Raw genomic sequence first — 24,268 nt, forward strand, 5'->3', positions numbered from 1 at the left:
CACTTAGCCTCATGGGCATGTGCCCAGTAGGCAGGTTCAGTAATCGATCCATTGTGTTTGGAACTAACAAACTCAACACTACTGAGATCTATCAGCCTGGGTTTATTCATCCAAAATGACTTGCATATCTTACAGATGGTTGGCTACATCTAAAGTTAAGAACAACCTCTGCTGCTCCCTGAAGTGTGAAGGTTCACAGGCAGCACAGCCTTCAACAAACATCTGCTTTGTTTAGTCCTTAAACCTGCAACTTATTTCTTACTCGCAGCGTGTGATGGATCTCACACTGGGCTGATCTAAGAAAGTGGGAGAGACAGAGAGAAAGCAAGAACATGTGGGAAGGCATGTGGTAAGAAATCCCTTCACATCATATTACTAGCTAGTTTAGCTCTTACATTTGGAATTCACGCCTGTCTCCATGCTCCTTTTAACGCCTCCGCAGTTATCAAATCATTAATTAAGCTTATGTCGAATCTACCCAGAGAGCCTGGTGTGGGAGAGAGATACGACTGCAAGCACCACCAGCCATCTGCTTCCAACATGCTGATGTTGCAGCCGATCAGTCCTAATAGGACGTCTGTCCAGGCAGAGCCAGAACAAGCATTTCAGAGGCACACTGACAGGGCTGTTTCAAGACTTGGATACTGGGCAGTCAACATCAGAAAACATCCTGATACAAAAGACCATTGAGACGCCACCATGAAATGTAATTATGTACGGAAAAATAGATGTACAGAGGACATGAACTTGTACAGATTTACCATTACATGTACAAAATTATCCCTCGTGAGAGCAAATCACAAACATTTAAATGCACCACAATGGCACAAACTAGTTTCCGAGTGCTATTTGTACCAATTCAGCCTGAACAAAAGCTGAAGTCACCAAGGCTACAGTGGTTTGAGTACAAAACAGCACCTACATACTACTCTATTGACCAAAGTTGGTTTGCAGCCTCAGGCTAGCTTTTCCACAAACCAAATGAAAGAGCAGTCAGGCATTTTAAAGGGAAGCTCACAATAGCACTTTATTTAATGAAATTTCCCAGAACTTCCCAAAAAAACAAGATGTGATGGCACAATGCTAATGTGAGTAATAAATAACTATTGAGCAGAGCAATTACACTGTCTGTGAGAGACTTTATGTAGTTTGAAGCTTTATAATGTAGAATGATACCAGAAAGGGTAATGGCACACGCTTTAACTATGACGTGTCTATTGACCAACCATGTGCACAGCCTCCAGAGCTGAACAAAGGTCATCTCATTTCCTTCAGGGCAGATCACTCTAAAACAGGAAATGCGTGCTTGAATTTTTTCATAAATCAAGTTCCTGCCCAAACCAGCAAATATATGTATAATGTATGTCATGTATGAGGGCTGAAGCGGATACATCATATTTAATCAAGTCAGATAGATTATTCCACCATAAAATTACATAGCATGGTTTAAGAGCAGCCAAATTCTCTTGACTACTTATTAATTCTCCTTCACATGGAAAACAACAAAACTCAATGGAAAACCATTTGATTTCAAGGAAAAGTGGTTAGGGAAGCACTTTTTTGTTTGTTTGTTTTTTGACTTTTTGACTCCAGCCATGAATTCCCAATGCTCTACCAGGTGTTGGCAATCTGGACCCTACCAAGTGGGATTGGAGGGAAGGAGGAACTTTTGTGTTCTTTTTCTTTGTCTATGTACTGTCAGAACTAATAATATCTGTAGCTTGAATGTGGCGTTCTTGAGTCATTGCACACTGACTAAATGAAAAGTTAAATGAAAAGTGTAAAGTTAAATGAAAAACTGCTTGCGGTTGTCTGACTTGACTGCTTCAACCTCTCTACCATGCAGGTGGTTTTGACCAAAGGGTATTTAAGGCTGCTGTGTGGTCAGATGACCTGTTTTGTCTGTGGGGCTGGGACAACCTTTCTTTTTAATTTAAGCTTTGCACATGCAATGATGGCTTTGCACTGTGTGTGTCAAAAGTCTGGAAAACAATTTTTAAGAAAGAAAGAATCATTTCTCTTTTTAGGCTTTACTTATGGAGCTGCCAAGCCTCCTAGAACTGCTTCACAATCTGATTAAGTTTTCTGTTCCATGTCCAACACTGAGCCTGACAAAGTTAAGATTTAAAGTTGTGGTCTAAGAATATAGAGCTCAGTCTGAACCGCTGAGTTTCAAATGTCTTAAAATGCCCCCTGCAGAGACAATAAATCATTTGATTTAGTTTAAAACATGGTGTCTCCTCTGGTGACACGTCACCAAACTTTTCAGTTCTTACCCTGATAGTGATCTAAGAATAACAACAGTTGTCCCTTTTTCATCTATTTAAGTGTCACAGCCTCCAAATGCTGCTATCATCGCTTACACATCTCATTTTGCTGTGTAAAGATCTGACCTTTGAATTAGCAGCATCAACCAAACAGCTGTGTCTCATTCAACAACCCCAACTAAGACCAAATGCACAGTATTTTTGGTGTAGGCTAAAGCCACTGCTTGGAGTGAGACTGAGCATCAAGTCAAGTTTCACTAGTTGAATGTGACAGAGCTGTTAGCACATCATTGAGATTCAGTACAGGTTTAGATCAGAGCCGGCATTATTGGCCACATTTCATGGTCTGAATCTTTTAAATTCCTTTTCCTTGCCAGCTAATGGAGGACTGCAGGTGGCTGCGTAGACACTGATCTGCACTCAGTACAGTGTCTGTGTGTGGGAGAGAGGGTTTGTGTGTCTGTGTGTGCTTGTAAGTTTTGGGTAGGAGTATGTGTGTGTGTTTGGTGGTGATAGGTAATCTCACAATCTCAGATCCCTTTGAACACTCAAAAAGGGCAAAATCAGAATAAAGTGGCTCCTCACAAGCCTGTCAAACTGCTATTTTTAAAATGTATGTGTGGCTTTTATCTGAGTCTGGAAAACCTATAGTGACTCACTGCAGCTTCTATTTATGGAACTATTTACACAGTACAAAACTGCTTTGTCGAGACTCCAGGGATCATAGACTCAGCTTACAGAAGTTGTAGGATATGTGGCAACCTTCAGATGAATAGAACAAGTCATTGAAACCAATTTCTCATCAGTTCTTGCAGACATACTACTTACTAGTGGAACTAACCCCTCTAAAGGTCCCTCTCTGGGACACTGACAGGCTCGAAGGCTCCTAGTTGCATCACCCTGAACCCTATAAGCCGGTGTATTTGAGGTGAAATTAGATCCAAACTGCCCAGAAAATAGAGGAATTGTCTTTTCTTCAAACTTTTCTGCTGGATCACACAGTGTGAGCTCTGCAATGAAACCAAAGATCCTTTTTTAAATGGATTCCCTGGATTTCATCTGAACATGCTGGTCAGCTCCACTAACAGAGTAAAACATGTTCCTCCTGACTGAAACTGTACTGTTCCTGTGTACGTGTTCGTAGGAAGTCATGCTTGATAAAAGAGACTCAGCTACAGAAAGACACACGTCAGCAACAATCTGAGCTGCTTCACACTGATCTGTCACTGTAGTGATTCAAGCCTCACAAGTCACAGACTTTCTACTGCTTAACATCCTGTGTCTATATAAGTGGCAGTACTGCCACCTATTGTTCTTCCAGACTGAACCCCTGCTCATGATCACCTTACTGTGATGCCCTGTTTGCAGCTTTTCTGGTGGTTCTCATTTGTACATCTGTGCACTAGAAACAGAACAATTGCAAGTGACTCTTTTAGTCATGTACAGTTTAACCCCTCAGTACCCAATCCCCCTATCCCTTTTTTTTTTTTTTTTTTTTTTTTTAATTAAATGTCCATTTAAACAATCATAAGGTTGTAAATTAATCAATACTGCCTGCCAGCATCACATATATTCATCATTACAGTATGATGTTTACACAGAGTAAAAAACATGCATGGTTGCATCATTCCCTCAAATATAAATATTCAAGATGGCTTGTATGAAAATTCAGTCTGGCATATTCAGGATCTTTGGAAACTTTGAGACCTCGACTTTGATTCAAATAAAGCTCTGTGAACTCAAACAAAGTTTTCCTGCACAGCATGATTTTGCACTGACTGATCCACTGACGGATTTGAACCTGCTTTAGGTTCCCAGGGGACAAAGATGAGCTGCTGGGCCTCTACTAACCTCCAGTTCTTCCCCCTCTGTGCGATTTTTTTTTCCAATGATCCTATGATGAATAATTATAATTACATGGTCCATTTTTTTTTTTTTTTTTTTTTTTTTTTTTTGCTGTGTGATTAACTGATTAAAGATAAAATCACTTAGCATTATGCTCTGTGAAACTAAATGATTAGCGTAAAACTAGATTTTGTCACAGAGAAGGCCTCAGTGGAATCTGATAGACATTCAATGTACAGAGCCAAAGGGACCTGACCGTCCCACTCAAGGTTCTTTCTTTTTTTTATTTCCCACAAAAAAGAAAAAATGTTCACAGAAGCAACAAAGCTTTTTGAATACTTGAAGTTTGTCCAGCAGATCTGATGTACTATCAGGCTATAGTGCCCCCTGCTGCCTGATAACTGTCATTATGGTCCACACATGAAAGTCACATGAAACTACTGACTTCACCTTTCAGGGTTTTAGCTTTTCTTATTTTTTTTTCATTGTGTTGGTACACTGTTCACTGACATTCACTGGAATATATTAGTCAGAAAATTATCAGAAAATTATCAGTCATATATCAGTCAGAAAATTGTAAAAATGTACATTTCAATTTAACTGACTCATGATAATCTATTCTGTAACTCTTCATATTAGGCTGATTTTACAAAGTTAAAAAATTCAAACTTTTAGCTGGTTTGCTTTTCTGTTTTCTTCAGTATGGATTAGTTTTCCTCAACTGTTCAGCCGAAGAGTCCCCTCCTCTGTTCTGTTGAAGAGAAACAAACACATTATCACCTATGTGGTATCTTCATCATTGCCAGAATATTGTAAAATATCCCTGTAAAATCTATCTGTTTCCTTACCTTTTTCAGTAACAGTATACATCGCCTCCATGCCAGCTTTAATGTGATCAGTGACGTGACAGTGGAGCAGCCAAGTACCAGGATACTGAGGACGCATCTTTACTGTCTGAAAGGGAGAAAGATGAGAACAGCACATGATTCACTGGTCCAGAGTTTGACAGCACTGTCAGGCCAGAGGAGAGAGACATTGTCACTGTCATTTTTTTATTAGCAACAGCGCCTTTCCAATTTTCTGGATTCCAACTGTAAAAGGAAAAGCCTTTTTTTAAGATACTCTGTATTTACTTGGTCTTAAAGACAGTAGGCTTGACAAAGAAACGGAAAGTTCTAGTTTTCTTTGATGAAAGTGATGAAAAATTAATTGAAAGTTTATCTGTATTACAAACATGCTATTTTTATATTTTTCTCATTTCTTGCCTCATTCAAACCTTTTCTCTTACCTGCTTTACGAAAAGGTGCAGATGTATGTGCAGATGTAATGTGGTCAGTATGTACAGATGCAATATGCAGCATCTTTTCAACGCTGCAACAAAGACTCAGGTTTTTAAAGAAAGTTGTTAAGTCAAGTCAGATTTCAAGGTTTTACCTGGAACGTGGCTGGAAACAGCTCATACACATCAGTACGATGAGGACCTCCACCCAGCTGGAGAGACAGGAGGGTTATTCTAGGAGTTGTTGTTTTTTTTTTTTTTTTTTTTGTACTGCAGTGTGCTTGTGTAATGGGACTGCATTGTTGTGTCTTGTATATATATGTTTTTATTTACCTTATATTCCACACTGTGTCCATGCCAGTGTGCAGTGTGTATGTCCACTTCATTGCCCATTCCCATCAAGTACCAGTACACCTTATCACCCACCTCCATGTTCAAACCATTTGCGTTGCCATACACGAAACCATTAATGGCTGCGTACAAACACATAAAAACACATAAGCACTCACATGTTGGAAATATAATTGAAGAAGCAGGAAAAATATCCCATCTTTCCAAATGATGCAGTTCATTTTGTGTGTATGTTTATCTCACCGTGCATCTTGTTGCTCTCTATAAAGGTTTCATCATCCTTCAAATTTGGGCGAGGGTTCCTGATGTAGGTCCTGATATTTTCATCCAGGTACCTGTAGTAAAAATAACAACAGCATTAATTCTGCCCAATATTGTTCAATATGAGCACAGCAGATTTTGTTCCTGAATATCACCATGCCACATCAGATAAAATGAACAATGTAAAGTCAAAATAAGATCATTAGTTGGGACCCTAGGTGGTTTATAACTGTCTCTGTCTCCCTTGGAACTATTTTGTCCTGATGAAATAGTCTCAGCGAAAATTACAGACAGATCTGTAGTTCATCCTGAACTGCTGAGTTTCTAAAAACGTTTTCAGTGTTTTTGGTGGCCCAATTGAAATCGGATTCTAGTTGTAGGATATGTGTATAAAGGTGGCTTTATAATTAGACCCTTGTTCCTTACCAACTTTCATTCTCATCAAAAATTAGGAAGAGCAGTGCAAACTCCTCTACTTCTTTCTTTAGTCCCAAAGTCCTGGAAGAAAATTTAAAAAAAAGAACTGCACATTAGCATGTAAGTATACTTATTCAGCTCAATATCACATTACAAAACATCCACTGGCCTTTTCAGATGCAGGAATTACACAAGCACATTGTGTACTACTGTATACTACCATCTTACTGTATATTTCAGTAAGATGGATTTCTGTCAATGCATCAATGTAGTAGCACTCACCTGGCCCAGCTACGGCGGCAAATCACCAACGGACCGATCAGCCCGCTGTACATGTCCTTGTGAACAGGAAAAAGACACATCAGTTTGTTAATGCCCGTGTGTGTGTCTGTGTGGTTATTTTGTTTTTGTTTTTTGTTGTTTTGATTTGTGTGTGTGTGTGTGTGCGTGCATATGTGTGTGTGTGCGTGCGTGCGTGCGTGTGTGTGTGTGTGCGTGCGTGTGTGTGTGCGTGCGTGTGTGTGTGCGTGCGTGTGCGTGTGCGTGTGTGTGTGTGCGTGCGTGCGTGTGTTAACATACCTTGACAACATCAACAGTGGAGTAGTATGCTGACACAGAGCACTCCTCCTGCTCCGTGGTCGGTCCTGTGTTCTTTGTGACGTACCAATAGTAGGTGTAAGTCTCACCTTGGAAAGATGACAGATTAGTTTTCAAGGTTTTGAATTCCATGCTATATTTAAAAAAAAACACACACAAATTACACACAGTAATAGCTGGACAGATAGTACTGATGAATATTATAAAGTGCCTCTACCATTACTACACTATACTATTGGTGGATGGTTTATCACTCTATCTCCAAGGAAAAAAATATCTTGGAGTGGAGCAGGGGCATTTGCGACCCGAGCAACAACCAGGAAGAATAAGCATTTGGGGGTTTTCTGTCCACTCCCAATATTTCTTGATTGTCCACCTCTGTGTTAGCTGATATCATATGCATGTGTACCTGGTGCTGTGTGGTGGACATCAGGGGTTTCTGTCTTGACTCCGTGGGCATGGATAGAATAAGGTCTGGATGCCATGTTCTTAAAAACCACCTTCACTTTGTCCCCCACATCAGCATGAATCATTGGACCTGAGAGAAAGGAAGATTTTCTAGTCACCAGACCAATCCAGCTGCACAGTGTTTCTCATATAGTTACTTATATTAAGTTTATTTAAGTTAATACTTGCTGTTACTGTACAATTGCTGCTGTGTATATATGTTAAATAAAGGAAGTTTATGTGATACATTCTCAGGTCTTGTGCATTTTCACAGCCCATAAAGCCTACCCAAAATGCCAAGGTGTTCCATATCGGCTGTTCTTTCCACCTGCTTGGTGAACTTGTCATTGGTAAACTGACGGTAAACCACCTTCTTGTAACGAGAACCAATGAGTCCACCCTGCTGGTCCAAGTAGAGCGGAGCAGGACTACAAAAGGAGAGAGTCACAAATAGTTTTACTATTCATGAAAAGATCAGCAGCTTTCAGCCATGAACAGGAGGAAATCGTGGACTTGTTGGGAACTCTTTTTAGCTGCGCATTAAAGCACTCTTTGGCTACCAAGACAACATTGGTTATTAGCATCAAGTAGTTGTAGCTTTTGAAAGACCAAAATTCGAGCAAACGAGTAAATCAACTCAGTCTAACTCTATAGAATTCACTGCACGCGTGCAGATACTACACTACCTTTCCTGACCACGGAACATCTCTGCATCCCAGGTGCGGTTCGGAGCATAGTTCCAGTCTGTTTCCATGGCAGCAATGTAGTATGTTTTCGAGTGGAGCATCGTCTCACCCTGACGGTGAAGTAAGCTGCACTTCTGTACTGTATAGTTGGCTCTCATCCCACCACGGTAATGGTTCACTGTAGGAGACACTACTTCAAACTGACCTGAAACACAGAAACATATGTGAAGTCATGCAATGCACTTGGCTTAATTTTAACCAAAGACCTCAATAAAATATAAGTTCACTTTGCTGGAAGATGGTGTCTTTGTTTTATAAAACCTCAGAGTCAAATATTGACTTTTGTTGCTTAGTTGTCTTGTGGTCTTATCTGCTGAAATATTTGTCTAATACAGGCCATAGGACCATGGACAGTACCTATTTTTATTTTAAACAAATAATGTTAAATTTTTTTAATTTAAAAAGCTTTGTGCATGGGGCTGTTGGGACAGTTGCCTAGTTTGCCTAAGCGACAGTTTGGTCCCTGACAACTGAGATTGTTTAACGTTTGGCTAAAAGAAGACTTTACCATGTAACAATGGGACTGAGGGTTCTCACAAGTATAGGTGGAGTGTATAGGACTGTGAGAGAGTGAGTGAGTGAGTGAGTGAGAGTGAGAGTGAGAGTGAGAGAGTGAGAGAGTGAGTGAGAGAGTGAGTGAGTGAGTGAGAGAATGAGTGAGTGAGAGAGTGAGTGAGTGAGAGAGTGAGAGAGTGAGTGAGTGAGAGAGTGAGTGAGAGAGTGAGAGAGTGAGAGAGTGAGTGAGTGAGAGAGAGAGTGAGTGAGAGAGAGAGTGAGTGAGAGAGTGAGTGAGAGAGTGAGTGAGAGAGAGAGTGAGAGAGTGAGTGAGAGAGTGAGTGAGAGAGTGAGTGAGAGAGTGAGAGAGTGAGTGAGTGAGAGAGTGAGAGAGTGAGTGAGTGAGAGAGTGAGTGAGAGAGTGAGTGAGAGAGTGAGAGAGTGAGAGAGTGAGTGAGTGAGAGAGTGAGTGAGTGAGAGAGTGAGTGAGAGAGTGAGTGAGAGAGTGAGTGAGTGAGAGAGTGAGTGAGAGAGTGAGAGAGTGAGAGAGTGAGTGAGTGAGAGAGAGAGTGAGAGAGTGAGTGAGTGAGAGAGAGAGTGAGTGAGAGAGTGAGTGAGAGAGTGAGTGAGAGAGTGAGAGAGTGAGAGAGTGAGTGAGAGAGTGAGTGAGTGAGAGAGTGAGAGAGTGAGTGAGTGAGAGAGTGAGAGAGTGAGTGAGAGAGTGAGAGAGTGAGAGAGTGAGTGAGTGAGTGAGAGAGAGAGTGAGTGAGAGAGTGAGTGAGAGAGTGAGTGAGAGAGTGAGTGAGAGAGTGAGTGAGAGAGTGAGAGAGAGAGTGAGAGATGTATACCCATGCTGTCTGGCTCCATAGTGACAGTGTGTGAGATGTGAGGGAAAACACTGATGGAGTCTCGTCTGTTCTGGTTATAGAGGAAGCGGTTTCCCTGGAAGTACAAGCTGTTGATGTCCGTCTCTGACCCCAGTCCTGACAGGTGCCACGTTACTTTATCGCCCTTACACATGGTCAGGCCTGGGAGGTTCCTATACACAAACCCATTGATGGCTAGAAGACAGAGCACAAAATATTAAAAATGTACCATGGTAAAGAAAAAAGAAGTGGAAATATTGAACAGAAATATATGTATTATTAATAATTTAGACATATTTAGCATATTTTTAGATAGGTAGTGAGGTGAGGCAAATCTCATCTCCCATCCCACCGTGCATCTTGTTGCTTTCCATGAAGCCCTCATCCTCCTTGTTAACCGTAGCGGGAGCAGTGGTGAAGGTCTTAATGTTGTCATCCAGATACCAGCTCAGGTTCTCATCAAACACTGTGGCCATGAGGTGGAACTCTTTCTGATAGTTTTTCTACATGAAGAGAAGAGAGACAAAAGAAATGTGTCAGACTATGGTTTCATCAATACACTTTAGGTTTTAAACTGGTAACTGCTACTGCTTCTGGTTGTACAAAAAACATTATCATTCATTTGAAGTCTTGTCACTGTCCACCTTATGAACATAAGTCCAATATTGACTCTCCTTTGAGCTCTCTTTTGGTTTCCACAAACTCCTTAGGGAAAACCAAACAGTCAGGTGATAAATATGTGAGGAATCCCCATTATGAGCAATACCTGTCACATACAAGTCATGTGTTCAATATAAAACTAGAAAGGAAATGCTAACCAACAGACCTCTGCCAAGGCCAGTGTCAAACAACATACACCGGACCTCAGAGAAAAAAAAAAACTGAAATTCATAGTAAATGATCCAGGTCTGTCCTAAACATTGATGGATTCTTCCCTGACCCTAGATTTGTTGTTGACAGGTGCCTACATAATATTACTTTTTTATTAGTATTAATGTACAATACCAGTCTGCATAAGTCATCATCAAACAACTGACAGAGGGATGTTCATGCTGACATACTGGATCCAGACCTGTGAACTGCTAGCCGTGACTCATAGTTGTGTGAATGGACTTCTTTTATTTGAGTCTTCAGCTTCACTGAAGGTTGTTTGTAAGGCCTGTAGTACAGCCGTGACATTTTCCTGTGGCACTGACTTAGCTACCTCAAACAGCCATCTGTCAGCCATGTGTTCTGCTAGTTTTGAAGCAAAAATTTCTGTAGTTCAATATGTTTAAGTGGCAAAAAATCAAGATGGTTGTCACACTGAACTGACAAAAAGTTGCATGAATTCTGACGTCAGAGGTCAGGTTGCGACAAACTGAGTATGATTTAGGACCACATATAAAATGCACAAAATCTGAGCTGAAAATTTCATTGGCTTCTATGTGGTGTGATCCCTGTTCACCCTGTTATCCTCACCTGTACTCCTTTCTTCAGTGATCCCTGTCGGCAGATGAGGAGGGGTCCGACTAGTCCAGAGTTGGTGTCTTTAACAGGGTCCACTCCAGAGTAGTAGAGATAAGTCAGACAGTCAGCCTCCCCCTGCACTGGACCAGCACCTACTGGCACCGTCCATTCATATGTGTGCACCGTCCCAGGTCTGACCAGAGCAGCGGGGGGAGGAGTCACCACTCCTAAAAACCACAGAATTAGTAGAATAATAATATTTTTCATAATGCATGCTAACTGAGACTAGTTCTGTAATTCAGGTTTTTAACTCACTTGGTTCCCTCTTCAGCTCCCGCAGTTTCTTTGCTGTATAAGACTCTAAGGATTAAGAAATATGGATGAGGGAGACATGAAGAAGCCCTCTAGCTATATTTTTTTTGTGTGTATTGTGTAATGTGTATTAACCTTCCAGTTCATTGTGATAGAGTGTCCCATCCTGTTCTACATTGTATTGAACACCATGTGGTTGTATGGAGTAAGGCCGGCTGGCTTTGTTCTTAAACACCACCTGAATAGTGTCCTTCTCTTCAGCTCGCAACACAGGACCTGGGGACATAGATGGACACAAACAGACACACAAGCACACACAGAGTTGTTAATTGGTTGGAAATTTAGGATGGGAGCCTGTTTTAGGAAATTTCCACCCTCATCTGCTTTCTCACAGCAGTATAGAAACGAGATCTTGGTGACATATTTCAAATATTTGTGTTACATAACAGCCTTAATTACCCAGAATTCCAAGGTGTTGTTCCTCTGGGCTGCGTAGCATCTTTGTTGTGAAGGTGTTGTCAGTGTATTCCACATAGTGAACCTTCTTATAGCGGCTTCCAATACGGTTTCCACCTCTGGTCACAAACATGTCTGCCTCGCTGCACACACACACACACACAAAAAAACACACACATATACAAGTCTCTTACAGAAGAAGCACCAAGATCAGCCAGGATGATTTGCATGTGTGTGCGTACAGTAACCAACCCATCAGTAGGTGGTATAGGAGCGTAGTCCCAGACCTCTTCTTCTGCAGCAATGAAGTACTGTCTGAGTTGACCGTGTGGCCTGGGCTTGTGGACGTTGGGGAAACATTTTTTGATCTCAAATATAGCCTGCATTCCAGCTGTATGAAAGCACAACACAAAACCTTTCAGCCACCACAACGGTGGGATGATACATTTCTATCATAAATTCCATCATCATGGTGAAGTGACCAGCCTCATGTTAAGACTGAGCATGTGAGCTCACCAGTCAGATGGTCGTTAACGGTGCACGTCAGCAGCCAGTGTCCGGGGTTATCAGCTACCATTTCAGCTGTAGCACTGGAGGCTGGGAAAAGACTGACCGTGTCTGTGTGGTGGTTCTGAATGGTCAGGATCTGGCCATGGAAATGTACTGAATGCATGTCCACCTGTTGTAGATAAATGACAATGAAAGTGGGCCCCTAATGAAAATCCAGGTCCAGACAAAAATGAAAAATTTCTAAGGATTAAAGTTGGATCTAGTTGCGTATTTTTAATTTTCGTTAGTTACATTTCTTAACTTTCCCGCGACCCTGACAGATCAAGCGGTAAATGAGAGAAAGAAAATGATTTAAAAGTTGAGAGATCACAAAAGCATTTTTAAAATAATTCCTGTACAGTCAAATGTTCTGGTTAATTGTTATAATTATAATGTAATAGTTACCTCGTTCCCTAAGCCAATCATATGCCAGTGGATCGTGTTACCTTGGCACATGCTCAGTCCAGGCAGGTTACCATACAGAAAGCCATTTATTCCTGCAATACACACTCACGGTTAAGTAGAGTATTTGTGTATATATTTGGGGATGTGTTTGTGGATGTGATGTTCCCCTCTCACCATGCATCTTGTTGCTCTCAATGAAATCTTCATCCTCCTTCAGGTCTCTGGCAGGATTTGTAATGTACGTCCTGATGTTTTCATCCAGGTACCAGCTGAAGTTCTCGTCCGACACCATGAACAGCAGAGCATACAGATAGTCTCCCGACCTGTCGCCATGTAAGTCCAGAGTTCCTAGAGAAGAGAGGAGAAAAGAGATTCACTCTGTTGTTTTGGAAGATTTCAGGAACTTCCAAGTCTGTCCTAACAGTTATTGATGTGAAATTCACTGGAAAAAATACATCTATTTAAGTTGCAAACTGATAAGGCTTTTTGACAAAACCACAATGTCATGATTGTTTTTAGCTTAGCATTCATTGAGCATCAGCAAAGAAATTTTCCATCCATGGTAATATTAAGATTACAAATGGGCTGTACTTCACCTTATACAAATGCATCAAACATTTATGTGATCAGAGACTGGATGGTTATAGAAAAATGTTAGCAATGGTAGAAATAGTGCACAATAAATGGATTTCACTGGGTAATTTGTTGTTGTTGTTGTTGTTGTTGTTGTTGCTGCTGCTGATTTGCTCATACTTGAACGATTAGCTCATTGTTTCAATTATAAAACTATTAAAATATTGCTGAATTCAAGTCAAACCTGTAAGCTGTGCTTTTACTTGGGCAAAAGTTGAGAAGTGTTCACAAAGAACATGCTTAAAGTAAAAGTACTCATTATGCCACAGAACAACAATTCAAACAACATAGCAATTCATCACAGATGATACATTTATAGATGTGGATTTTACATTCAAAACTAAGAAGTAACTGGAATAACTGTCAGAAATGTAAGTACAGTGGAGTAGAAGTATAAATTGGCAGAAAATGGAAATACTCAAGTACAAGTACTTCAGAATTGTACTTAAGTATAGTACTTATACTACCAGATGCTAAGTTTAAAAAGGTTCCAGTACCTCTCTTACAGACAATGAGGGGTCCTATCAGTCCTGAGTTTATGTCTTTTGGGGGGCTAATGTGGGAGTGGTAGAATCTGGTCATGCAGTTGCTGTCCTCTGATGTTGGGCTGTGGGAATCAGGGAGGGTCCACTCATATGTCACTGCTGCACCAGGAGCCACTGAGTCATCACGCTTCAGCTCTGGAGCAGTACCATCTGGATATAGGGCTCCTGACACAAGCACAAAGACACATAAAGTTACACATCCCTCAGTGTGTCAAGTCTGCTTGTGCTCTGACTCGTGCATCGGTTCCTTCTTTCCTCACCCTCATTGCCCTTGCTGTAGTTCAGTCCATGTGGGTGGATACTGTAAGGTCTGGACGCGCTGTTCTTCAGGTGGACAATCAGTGTGTCTCCCTCCTCAGCCATCAGCAGAGGTCCCAGGTAGCCCAGCCAGTCCGACTTGGCCACCTCTATCCTGTAGGTGGCGTCGGTGTACTGCTTATAAACAGCCTTCTTGTAGATTGGGCCGATCCGCTGGGGACCCCGCTTTAAAAAGACTGATGCTTCTCTAAAGAGCAATCCAGGCAGAGAGAGAGAGAGAGAGAGAGAGAGAGAGAGAGAGAGAGAGAGAGAGAGATGTGTGAGTGTGCGTACCCTTTTTTGAATTACAGTTAAAAGACAGATCTTCTGTCGGTGTAGATTCAAATACAGTTGTTAAACATATGGACATTAAAACTGAATCACAATCTGAGGGCAACAACTGAGAAATACCCTTGAGTATTAATTGAGAGAAGTGACTGGTTAGAAAATCTAAGATGGCAGCTGTAAAGCTACTGAGAAAGGTGAAGTAGGGGCTCAGAGGACTGCACATAAGATGGTCAAAATTCAAATAGAAGAATTTGTACTTTCAATGTTTATGTTAAATGTCCATTTTTAAGAGAAGGTGCACGCAAAGTTTCTAAAGTGCTCAGAAAAATGGAAAGGTGAACATCTACAAATCTGCGGTGAATTTGCTGCTGAAGATTGTGTATTACAGTCAAAAGCTCCAGAACCGGGGATGTCTGACTTCCTCTACAATAAAAAGACTTAAATTCAATCCTACTACTATAATTTGACAGCGGTTTGTGTGAGTCTGTGTTTCTGTTTGTCTGTTCTGTGTGAGCAGCACAGAATTTTCAAGGAACCTATTTCTTCATGAGGCCTTTCAAACAGCGACGTTTGCCTGACTCGGCCATTCCGTTCTTTTTTCCCTTGCACACATACTTGTGAGGTACTACTGTCACACAAAGGTGTGAGCTTAACTATGCAAAGGTCCGCCTCACTGATGCACATACATCGTTGTAAAGTTAATTAAATCAACGGCCATTGATAATACAACAAGACCAGGAGTGGCCAATCGAGAACTAACTCAGCCAATCTGAAACTGCATTTTCATAAGAGATGAATGTGCATTGCAAGTTTTGCAACTTTGGATCCCAAATTGTATAAATGTAGACATTTGTTACTCAGAGTTCATTACAACTCTACAAAATCTGAGGTGCTTTAGCACTGGTTAAAAAAATCTTATAACCCAAATACAGTGAAAGACACGTTGTAAGACCCAGCAGGTGTTTTATTCTACACAACAACTTGTGAGTAGGAAACTTACTCATCCTCCTGAAGTGTACGGTTTTGAATGATGTTCATCCCACTTGGGGCGTAGTTCCAAGATATCTCCTCTATCCTGAGGAAGTACTCTCTCCTCATCCCAGATGCACACATTGCTGCACAACACAACAGCAACACACTCCTTAATGCTAACCAACGCATTTTGATGATAAAGCGCTGGCACCTCACCAGCTACAAGTAAGTAAGAAGAAAAACTGTCAGGGAAGAAGATGAGTATTTCTGTCCAGTGATCCACTAGATGTTGATTAAGAAGACAGACAGTTAGGTTTCCCAGTCAGTCTGTCTCAGAGACTTTAGACCCTCTGTGTGTCTTTATACTCCACCAGCTGACTGACAGCTGAGAACAGCCAAGCAGAGCATAGGGGTCACTGACCATCAGACAGGGTTTGAGTCAACCGATCAGATGCCTGTTTGATCAACAGGTTAAACTTGCATAAGAGCAGAAACTGTTTCTCTGTGATGTCCTTATTTGATTTGTCCAGAATTTCAAAGATCAGATTTAAGTTACATTTACATCAGAGTTCATGTTGTTTATCTCTTTTTAGTAGAAACTGAGAAAACCTGATCTGTATCACATTCAGTTTTTTTTTTTTTTTTTTTTTTTTTTTTTTTTTTCTGTGGTTGTGGAGATGCAGCCAAAAATCTGGTGAGGACTTGTTTAGCTGATGGCGACAACACTCTGACTTTTGATCCAGTCAGTATTGCTGCTCTTTGTCAGCTGCAAAGAGTTGAAAAAGAATCTCTGAAAAATGCACTGTCCTGCTGACTGTCTCACTACACTGTGTTACCTAAATTAACTTGTAAGATTTCATTCCATTTCATTTACTAAAAGAATGACATGTGATGGGTTTGTCTCCTGGGGTCAGAGGCCAGATTTACTCAATCTGGGTCCTGATATGGATCATTAACAGGCAACTCTGGAAACTCCAGGACACACACTCTAGTCCAGGAATTGATTACAACATACCAAGCAAGCTGCATGCATGCGCACATACACAAGCCCAAAGTTTGACTTATGCTAATACTATTTATGTGTCAGTGACCCTGCTCCTTTGTAAGAGTGAGTGGGACAAAAAGTAATGAAGCTGGACAGAAAAAAAGACATCTGATCAGCTGGAAAACAATGATTCATTTGCAGTAATAGCTTGGAGTAGGTGCAAGAAGGGGCTTCAAGCATGAATACACATATACACCCACATGCACATCTGTCTCTGCTGCATGCAACCTGTTGTTTGCCACTGACATCTCTGGGGAATTTGGGGTTAACTGCCTTGACAGTAGACTGTATTTACTAACTGTCCTGAGAATGTCCTGACTATGATTTTTAAGTTTTTGGAAAGGTTTAAAAAAAAAGAAAGAAAGAAATAAAGAAAGAAAAGAAGTTGTTTTTGTTTTCATCTCGAACATATTTAGACACTGGATATATAAAATGGAAACATTTATTTTTTTTTATTCAAGGCAGCACAAACAAACACATTATAAAAATATGTCACTAAAATATATATAAAATGTCACTGACACTGAACTAGAATCTGGAAGACAAAAAAGAAAACAATTTACAACAAAATACTGAGAAAATGAAAACAAATGTACAAACACACACAAATTGCTTGTAACCCATAAGGAATCCAACACAGTGTATGAAAGTTGGAACCACAAAATAACACTGAACAGGAAGGACACTTTGACGTGCTTCATGATAATTGTCAGACAAAATGGCACCTTTTTAAAAAAAAACTAAAATTGTGGAAATGCTCATCAGCCCTTGCAAGAATACAAGTGAAAGCTTGCAAAAACTTTGTCGGAGGAGGCGGCAAACTAAATGTGGCAGCCATCTTAAGTGTACTAATGAAATGACACTGATTTGCAAGGCATTATGGTCTCTATCCACTGCTCCAGTATGTTGCTGCAGTTCTTTTCATGTGATAACACAGGTGTTGTAGGTGTAGGGTTTATGGAGGTATGTAGAGTATAAAGTATAAAACAATAATAAAGAAAGTGAGCAACCTCAACAGTCAGAATATTGGATTTCATTAAGGTACTGAACAGATGTCAACAAAAGCAAACACAAACAAAGGGATGATTGATTTTCTGAAAATGGTGCTGTGTTTAACACACTGTTAATGTGACAACTGTGCAGTTACTTCAGTGAAACATATTATCCTGTACATTTTTATTACTACTACAATTCGGTGCTCCAATTATTTCTTATGATTTGTACATGTGGGTCCGCAGAGCTTTCTTTCACCATTTTACCACCCTAGAAAATAAAGTACATCCTCCTCTTCCTATGGAGTAGACAGGACACACACACACACACACACACTTCCTGGACAAACATCCTGGTGTCATTATTGTCACGTTGCTTTAACTGAGCAACATGAAAGATTGAAAATACAGTGGTTAAACATAGTTGTCAGATGTCCATAATAGTGCATGTGTAGGTGTGTCTAAATAGTGTATTGTGTTGTACTCACACACATACACATAGTGCTGGGCAATGAGGCTGCATGTATGAATTTTTATGTGTGCACATGCACATACTGTCTGTGCAAGTGAGTCTACGTACACATGCATGTTTGTCTATGCATTAAGACTATACTCCTGCTTATAGCAGCAGGGCCGGCAGACGGCGTTGACTAAACCGTTCCCCAGCTGTAAGAGACAGATGATGAACTCCAGCACAGCCAAGCCCAGTAAAACACACAGCAGAGTGACGTTCCACTCGACAATATGAACAGGCTGAAGACACCGTGACCAAGTCTGTGGCTGCAACAGATACCTGGAACACAAAGAGACAGATCAGTGTAAAGAGTGAATTAAAGTGCGTTAAAGTCTATACAGTTTTATACAAAAACAGTCGTAAACTCAGTTTTGTTTTTTTGTTTTTTTATATATATACACACTTGAAACACACACCACGCTACAACAACTTTCCTACCTGCCCCCCTGGTCTGCAAAGGGGTACGTCCATCCATAAGAGGTGAAGCACTGGGGTCCCTGCACCAAGGCAAACCCGGACATGACAAAACAGTAGCCAGACCCCACCAGGCCGACCACAGCTGCCAACACGGACCCACACATCTTGAGAGGAACACAGATACACAAAGTGTTTTACAAGAGCATGCACGTTTGGAAGCCTTTGTGGATGTTTGTGCGACTGTCTGTCTCTTTGTATGAAGAAGAAGCTGTTTCACTTTTCAAACAGAGGCAACTGCTACACTCACACAGCCTCACTGTTTGAGTTGCATATATGGTACCGGCATTTTGTTGTCTTTTGATTGTCTTGTGTTTTTATTGTGGTACGTTTTTAGTGTGGTTGTGTTTCTACGCTGCTCTGCTGCAAGAAATAATTTCCTTTTTGTTCAGACAATACCTAAACTGAACTGAACACATTCACAAATACACACACATACACACACAACTGCAGCTGTGCATGTGGCTTGAGTGGTGCCAGCCAAGCTTACTTTGTTGAGTGTTACTTAACAATGGGACCCTTGTTGAATTATCATAGCTGGATAAGCATTAGCATTCCACCCCATAAAGACACAGTGTTAGCTGGCTTAATGACAACTGTACAGTATTATAGTAGTGAGTCAAAAAAAAAAAAAATCCTTATATTTTGATTAAGAAAAAGGAAACGGAAACTGAAAAAGAGTTAATGAATAATGGACTCTGTAACAAACAGAAATATATAAACATAAAATTAAGACTTGGGTACATGTTTGAGTGCAGCTGTTTGGGAAATGCAGACTTTCTTAAATACAAGGAATTGTTTATTACTCTGAGAGACGAGTCTGTATTGTGCAATGTCAGATAGCAGTGTTTTATTCAAGCCTATGATAGTATGACACTTCTCTACCATAGCATTAGTTTAGCATTAATGTCATCACTTCCAGATCTTAGTCAGATTGTAAAATCAGTTTTTGGGGCAGGCTTTGGCATGGCATTCTGCACCTCTTGTAGATTTTGAGTATGGACTAACAAGTGTCTTACCATCATGCTCTCGTTCCAGCAGCAACTGCATTTCCCCAGTGTGACGAAGACAACAGCTGGAACCAGCATCTGGAAGCACAGAAAATTAAAGTGTTTCAATACAGTTCCTGAATTCAGGCACATTTAGTCTATTATAGATGGCAATCTATGGGGTGAGAAAAAAAACAAAGGAGCCATAAGCTGCATTCTTTTAATCACATTTTGCTGCAAGACCAGATTACCAAACTCTGACCCCGCTTCTCTTTGCTAGCAGTTTCCTGGAAGTTGCCACAGTAATTGTACGTGTTATAGCACCACGTGTACCACCACCATTTTTGTCACAGCTGTCAAACACTTTTCTTGTTAAAAGCAGAATTGCTCATGTGGGTATTACACGCATCATCCAGGAAGTAAACATTTATAGCAACACTAGCTGGGGCTGTGACTCTCATTACACACTTAAAAACAAATGCTGGATAGAGTATTATAGGAAAATAACTTTGCAATTGAAACTTTAAAGGGCCTGAGTTTGGGCCGAAGGCGTTGCCAGAGTAACAGAAATGTTGATATCTAACTCAAATCAGGGGATTTTAGGACATTTCACACCATCAGGTTCAGCTTTACACTGTCAGATCTGGCTCAGCTTTTCGCAGTCTTATCAACATCAGCTAAACTTAGGCTCAGTTATGCTTTGAACAAAATAAGTTGCACCGTGGAATTGTTCGCAGAAAATAATGTATGAGACAAATTTAATTCAAATCCATGTAACAGTTGTTGAAATGTTTCACTTCCGTTCAAGTGTTGCACGAACTGGCAGATCAACATGGTCATGTCACTATGGTGTTGCTAAAAACACTGTCATGTGGAGTGGTGTTAAAATTGACTATAGCTGTATAACCATAAAGTCAGGACATGGTGGATTGAAAGAGCAGATTAAACATGATTTATGATGGAATTCAAGCAGTCAGTGGTGGACAAACAATAACACTGTCTGCATAAAGAGAATGATACAGTCTGTGCTGTACCAGCAGCTGGGATACAGTGTAGTTGCAGGAGAGACTGAGAGTAAGAGAAAGAGAGCGAAATCGAGGTTAATCCTACATCTGTTTGTATCAGAGTTCTTCTTGTTTACTATTCTCTCCCTCAACTTTTTCCTCTCCTCCTCTTTCCTGTGCTGTTTTCTCTCTCCCAGCTGTCAAGGACTTTATATCACATCCTAACAGAGGGAGGGAAGTTCCCAAGGTTTTACACACACACACACACACACACACACACACACACACACACACACACACACACACACACACACACACACACACACACACACACACACACACACACACATGCACACACACACACAAAGATCATAGGCATCATTATGTACACATCCTGGATGTCCCCCTAAAGCACTGTCCTCCAGCAGTGGCAGAGAGAGAGGCTGACAATGCAGAGGGAAATGGAAAGAAGAGAGACCAAGGAAGAGCAAGGGAGAGGAAGGGAGGGAGCTAAAGATAGATCTCTCTCAGAGGGGTTCAGTTGGTTTTCTTTAACTCTTTAACGTTCTGTCATTCTACAAAGAAAGGAAAAAGGCTAAAGAGGAAAATTTAAAGACAGCAAGGCAAAAATGATCTCAGACAAAGAAGAGAAAACATGAAGATAAATTCGTGTATGAAAATCTCCAGAATTACACACATTATTGTGAAACATCGGCAGGAAGTGAAGTGTCATTTACAACAGCTTAATATGGAAACAGTACAGCAATTTCAAACTGATCAGCATCACTGAGTGAGAGACCAGTATAGAACAGTTTATCCAACTCTGCCACCTAAAAAATAAGCAGTGTCCTGTGGATATGAAAGGGACATTTCAAGGTTCAGGCTCCTGTCTCTCGCAATATGACTGGATTTAATAATTCCTCTGATCATTGCCCTGCATCCTCTTTCCGTCTTCTCCATGAGAGTCTTCCTCTTTTAAAAGGTCAAAGACATACTTATAGGTCTTAGTGTAAAATCTGTTATGTAGAATATAGTATCTATTTCAGTTACATGATAAGATGTCCTTAACACTTTTTTAAACACGCATCTGCTCAGGATACAAACAAACTACATGTAATCTAAATAATCTAGAGAGTGAACCTGCAGCAGGGTTAATCTTGTCTGGAAAAATACAATCTCTCATCTGTTCCTCCTTTAAAGCCAAACTAAAAGAACAGCTCCTTTCTGCTCAGTCAGAGCATAAACCCATCAGATCAGCAGCATGTAGAGCAGACAGATTAACTATGAATTCACACAACACTCCATTGTTCTTACTAAACAACTCCAAACACACTCAGACTGAATGGTGTTGAGGAGGAAACAGTTCACATTTAGCCAATGTTTGGTCTAAAATTGTCTTCTTGTTCATTAAAGCTACAGTAAATTACAACTGAAATTTATAGAGAGAAGAGCAAGTTAATATCCTAATGACTTTTAATCAGCATTGGTCCAATATAGCACAAATGGATAAAAATAAAGAGGCTTCAGTCTACATTGGAACACACACTGCCACCAATGGCTCGACACGTACCAGCATCTGTCTCTGCACAATAAGGGAGGAAGGGCGGTGACAGTCATATTCAGTGAAAAGTTCATGGTTTCACCGCAATACAAGGGAGTTTCTTCTGCAGAGCTTTAGCGTCACATGGCTCAAATGCTGTCAAAGAATCTCATTCAGTTTGTTTTAATGGAGGAAAAAAATGTGTTCAGAGAGTATGACTCACTTTGGTTCCAGATAAAAAGTGAAACTCATCACTGTTAGTTTCAGTGAATTTCTCTCTCCACTGCAGCTAATGCTGGTAGGTTCCACCATGTGGTACCAGTGACCTCCTTTAAGCTTATATCCGTTAATTGTTTTAGCGTCTGCCAGGAAAATTAATCCAATCTGCTTATTTAATGTTTGGAACAATGTTGCCCCAGTCCAGTGCCCCACTCCTCCACCTTTACTTCTCTTCATTCATTATTGTGAATTAAAAAAATCAACTTATCATATTTTTGTGAATAACTCAGTACTCGTAATATATAGACATGATTAGAAATAATGGCAAAGATATTTCAGAAGTACAGAATTTAAACTTTGTATGTATTATACTTAAATGTCTTTAAAATGCCTGATGCGCACACCAAGCTTACACGGCTGCGACTACAATCCGATTCCATTTAAGCGGCAGAACCACTCAGAAAACTAGAGTACATGTCCTTCCAATAATAAATCAGGGTTTTGTAATGTTTTTTTAAAATAATAATCTGCCCAAAGCTGTAAGAAGAATATATCAGAATAGATTCTACAAAAAATAAATAACTAGTCTTCATTGTTTAATTGAACTGGAAAAGAATTCATGACACATGCTGTTTTTTACTCACCAGCAGTCCTCCACCTCCTAGTCCACCAAAGTACCAGATGTAGCTGGCCAGACGGTCCTGTTGGATGTAGGAGATCTCCCCCATAGGGAACAGCAGGAGCAGGTTGGCCAGGATACAGCACAGGGCGAGAGGCAGCAGGGCCAGACCCAGAGACCTGGCGAAGCCCACCGAACAACACATGGTTCACCCACACAACTGCAGGGAGGAGAGGAGAGAACTGGAATGGACGGAGGAGAACTGCAGTAAGTAAGACAGTAAGAGGGGAGGGAAGGGTCAGAGCAGCTGGGGAGTCAGGAAACGAAAACAAGTGACGAGAGCTGGCTGGATGGCTCAGCCAGAAATATGAAAAATCCCACAAGTGTATGTGTGTGTGTGTGTGTGTGTGTGTGTGTGTGTGTGTGTGTGTGTGTGTGTGTGTGTGTGTGTGTGTGTGTGTGTGTGTGTGTGTGTGAGAGAGAGTGAGTGAGTGAGTGAGTGAGTGAGTGAGTGAGTGAATGTGTGAGTGAGTGAATGTGTGAGTGAATGTGTGAGTGAATGAGTGAGTGAATGAGTGAATGTGTGAGTGAGTGAGTGAGTGAGTGAGTGAGTGAGTGAGTGTGTGTGAGTGTGTGTGTGTGTGTGTGTGTGTGTGTGTGTGTGTGTGTGTGTGTGTGTGTGTGTGTGTGTGTGTGTGTGTGTGTGTGTTTCCCACAGCCTCTTAGCCAGCAGGGCCTCACACAGCACTCTAAGGAATTAATTTCCCTTAGAATTACTGAGTCACAACAACAGGTTAACATGTTCAAATGCATAATCGGCGCATTTTTTCCTAATCCCTTTTTCCTACACGGTGTACACATTTGCACAGTGGATATACCCAGGTTGAAAAAAAATTTAATAAAAAAAGCTCATAAGTTCCCACTGCCCAAGGTGTTGTCTTCAAAAACATTATTTTGTCCCACCTGCTGTCCAAAACCCACAGACAGACAACTACAGTGAAACATTGAGCTGAAAATGATTAGCTGATTCATTGATCAGTTAAATGATTAGCAACAATTTTGAGCTGATCATCTGAGTAAATCCTTGAAGCAAAAAGGCTCCAACTTCACAGGTTCCTGCTTCCTAACTGTGAAGATCTCTTGGTTTTCTTAGTCTCTGATCATAACAAGCAATAAGAAAATAAAAAACTTGGTTCTGGAGGATTAAGATAGTGAATTAATGAAAAAAATCTTTAGTTGCAAAGTAAAGCTTCACATTTCACTGTTTCACAGTTGAAAGCCGCATTGTTGCATAATAAATGACTGAATAAATAAATGTTTAAAAATTTATCAATATAGTTGACAACTAATTCTCTTTGAATCAGCTGATCAAATAACTGATTAGTCATTTCAGCA

The 24,268-nt window shown here is 40.6% G+C and overlaps 2 protein-coding genes across 2 annotated transcripts; both read right to left on the reverse strand.

Annotated features, from left to right (window-relative positions):
* Positions 1-4,808: 4,808 nt before the first annotated feature.
* LOC121183660 (ceruloplasmin) lies at positions 4,809-15,839 on the reverse strand. Its single transcript, XM_041040828.1, has 24 exons — positions 15,506-15,839; positions 14,181-14,425; positions 13,873-14,085; positions 12,917-13,090; positions 12,743-12,834; positions 12,305-12,467; positions 12,041-12,179; positions 11,792-11,931; positions 11,468-11,608; positions 11,336-11,380; positions 11,033-11,247; positions 9,924-10,074; positions 9,554-9,766; positions 8,151-8,355; positions 7,753-7,892; positions 7,427-7,555; positions 7,000-7,106; positions 6,703-6,758; positions 6,430-6,501; positions 5,986-6,077; positions 5,725-5,864; positions 5,547-5,603; positions 4,961-5,066; positions 4,809-4,863 (listed from the first exon to the last, which is right to left on the reverse strand). The coding sequence occupies exons 1-24, from the start codon at positions 15,664-15,666 to the stop codon at positions 4,838-4,840; spliced, it is 3,222 nt and encodes a 1,073-aa protein (XP_040896762.1). The 5' UTR covers positions 15,667-15,839; the 3' UTR covers positions 4,809-4,837.
* Positions 15,840-17,010: 1,171 nt separating this feature from the next.
* Positions 17,011-23,187, reverse strand: tm4sf18 (transmembrane 4 L six family member 18). Its single transcript, XM_041039434.1, has 4 exons — positions 22,899-23,187; positions 19,522-19,590; positions 18,467-18,609; positions 17,011-18,307 (listed from the first exon to the last, which is right to left on the reverse strand). Exons 1-4 carry the CDS (start codon positions 23,076-23,078, stop codon positions 18,109-18,111), a joined length of 591 nt encoding a protein of 196 aa, XP_040895368.1. The 5' UTR covers positions 23,079-23,187; the 3' UTR covers positions 17,011-18,108.
* Positions 23,188-24,268: the final 1,081 nt, after the last annotated feature.

The sequence above is a fragment of the Toxotes jaculatrix genome, chromosome 6 (genome assembly GCF_017976425.1).
Source record: "Toxotes jaculatrix isolate fToxJac2 chromosome 6, fToxJac2.pri, whole genome shotgun sequence".
NCBI classification, from domain to species: Eukaryota; Metazoa; Chordata; class Actinopteri; family Toxotidae; genus Toxotes; species Toxotes jaculatrix.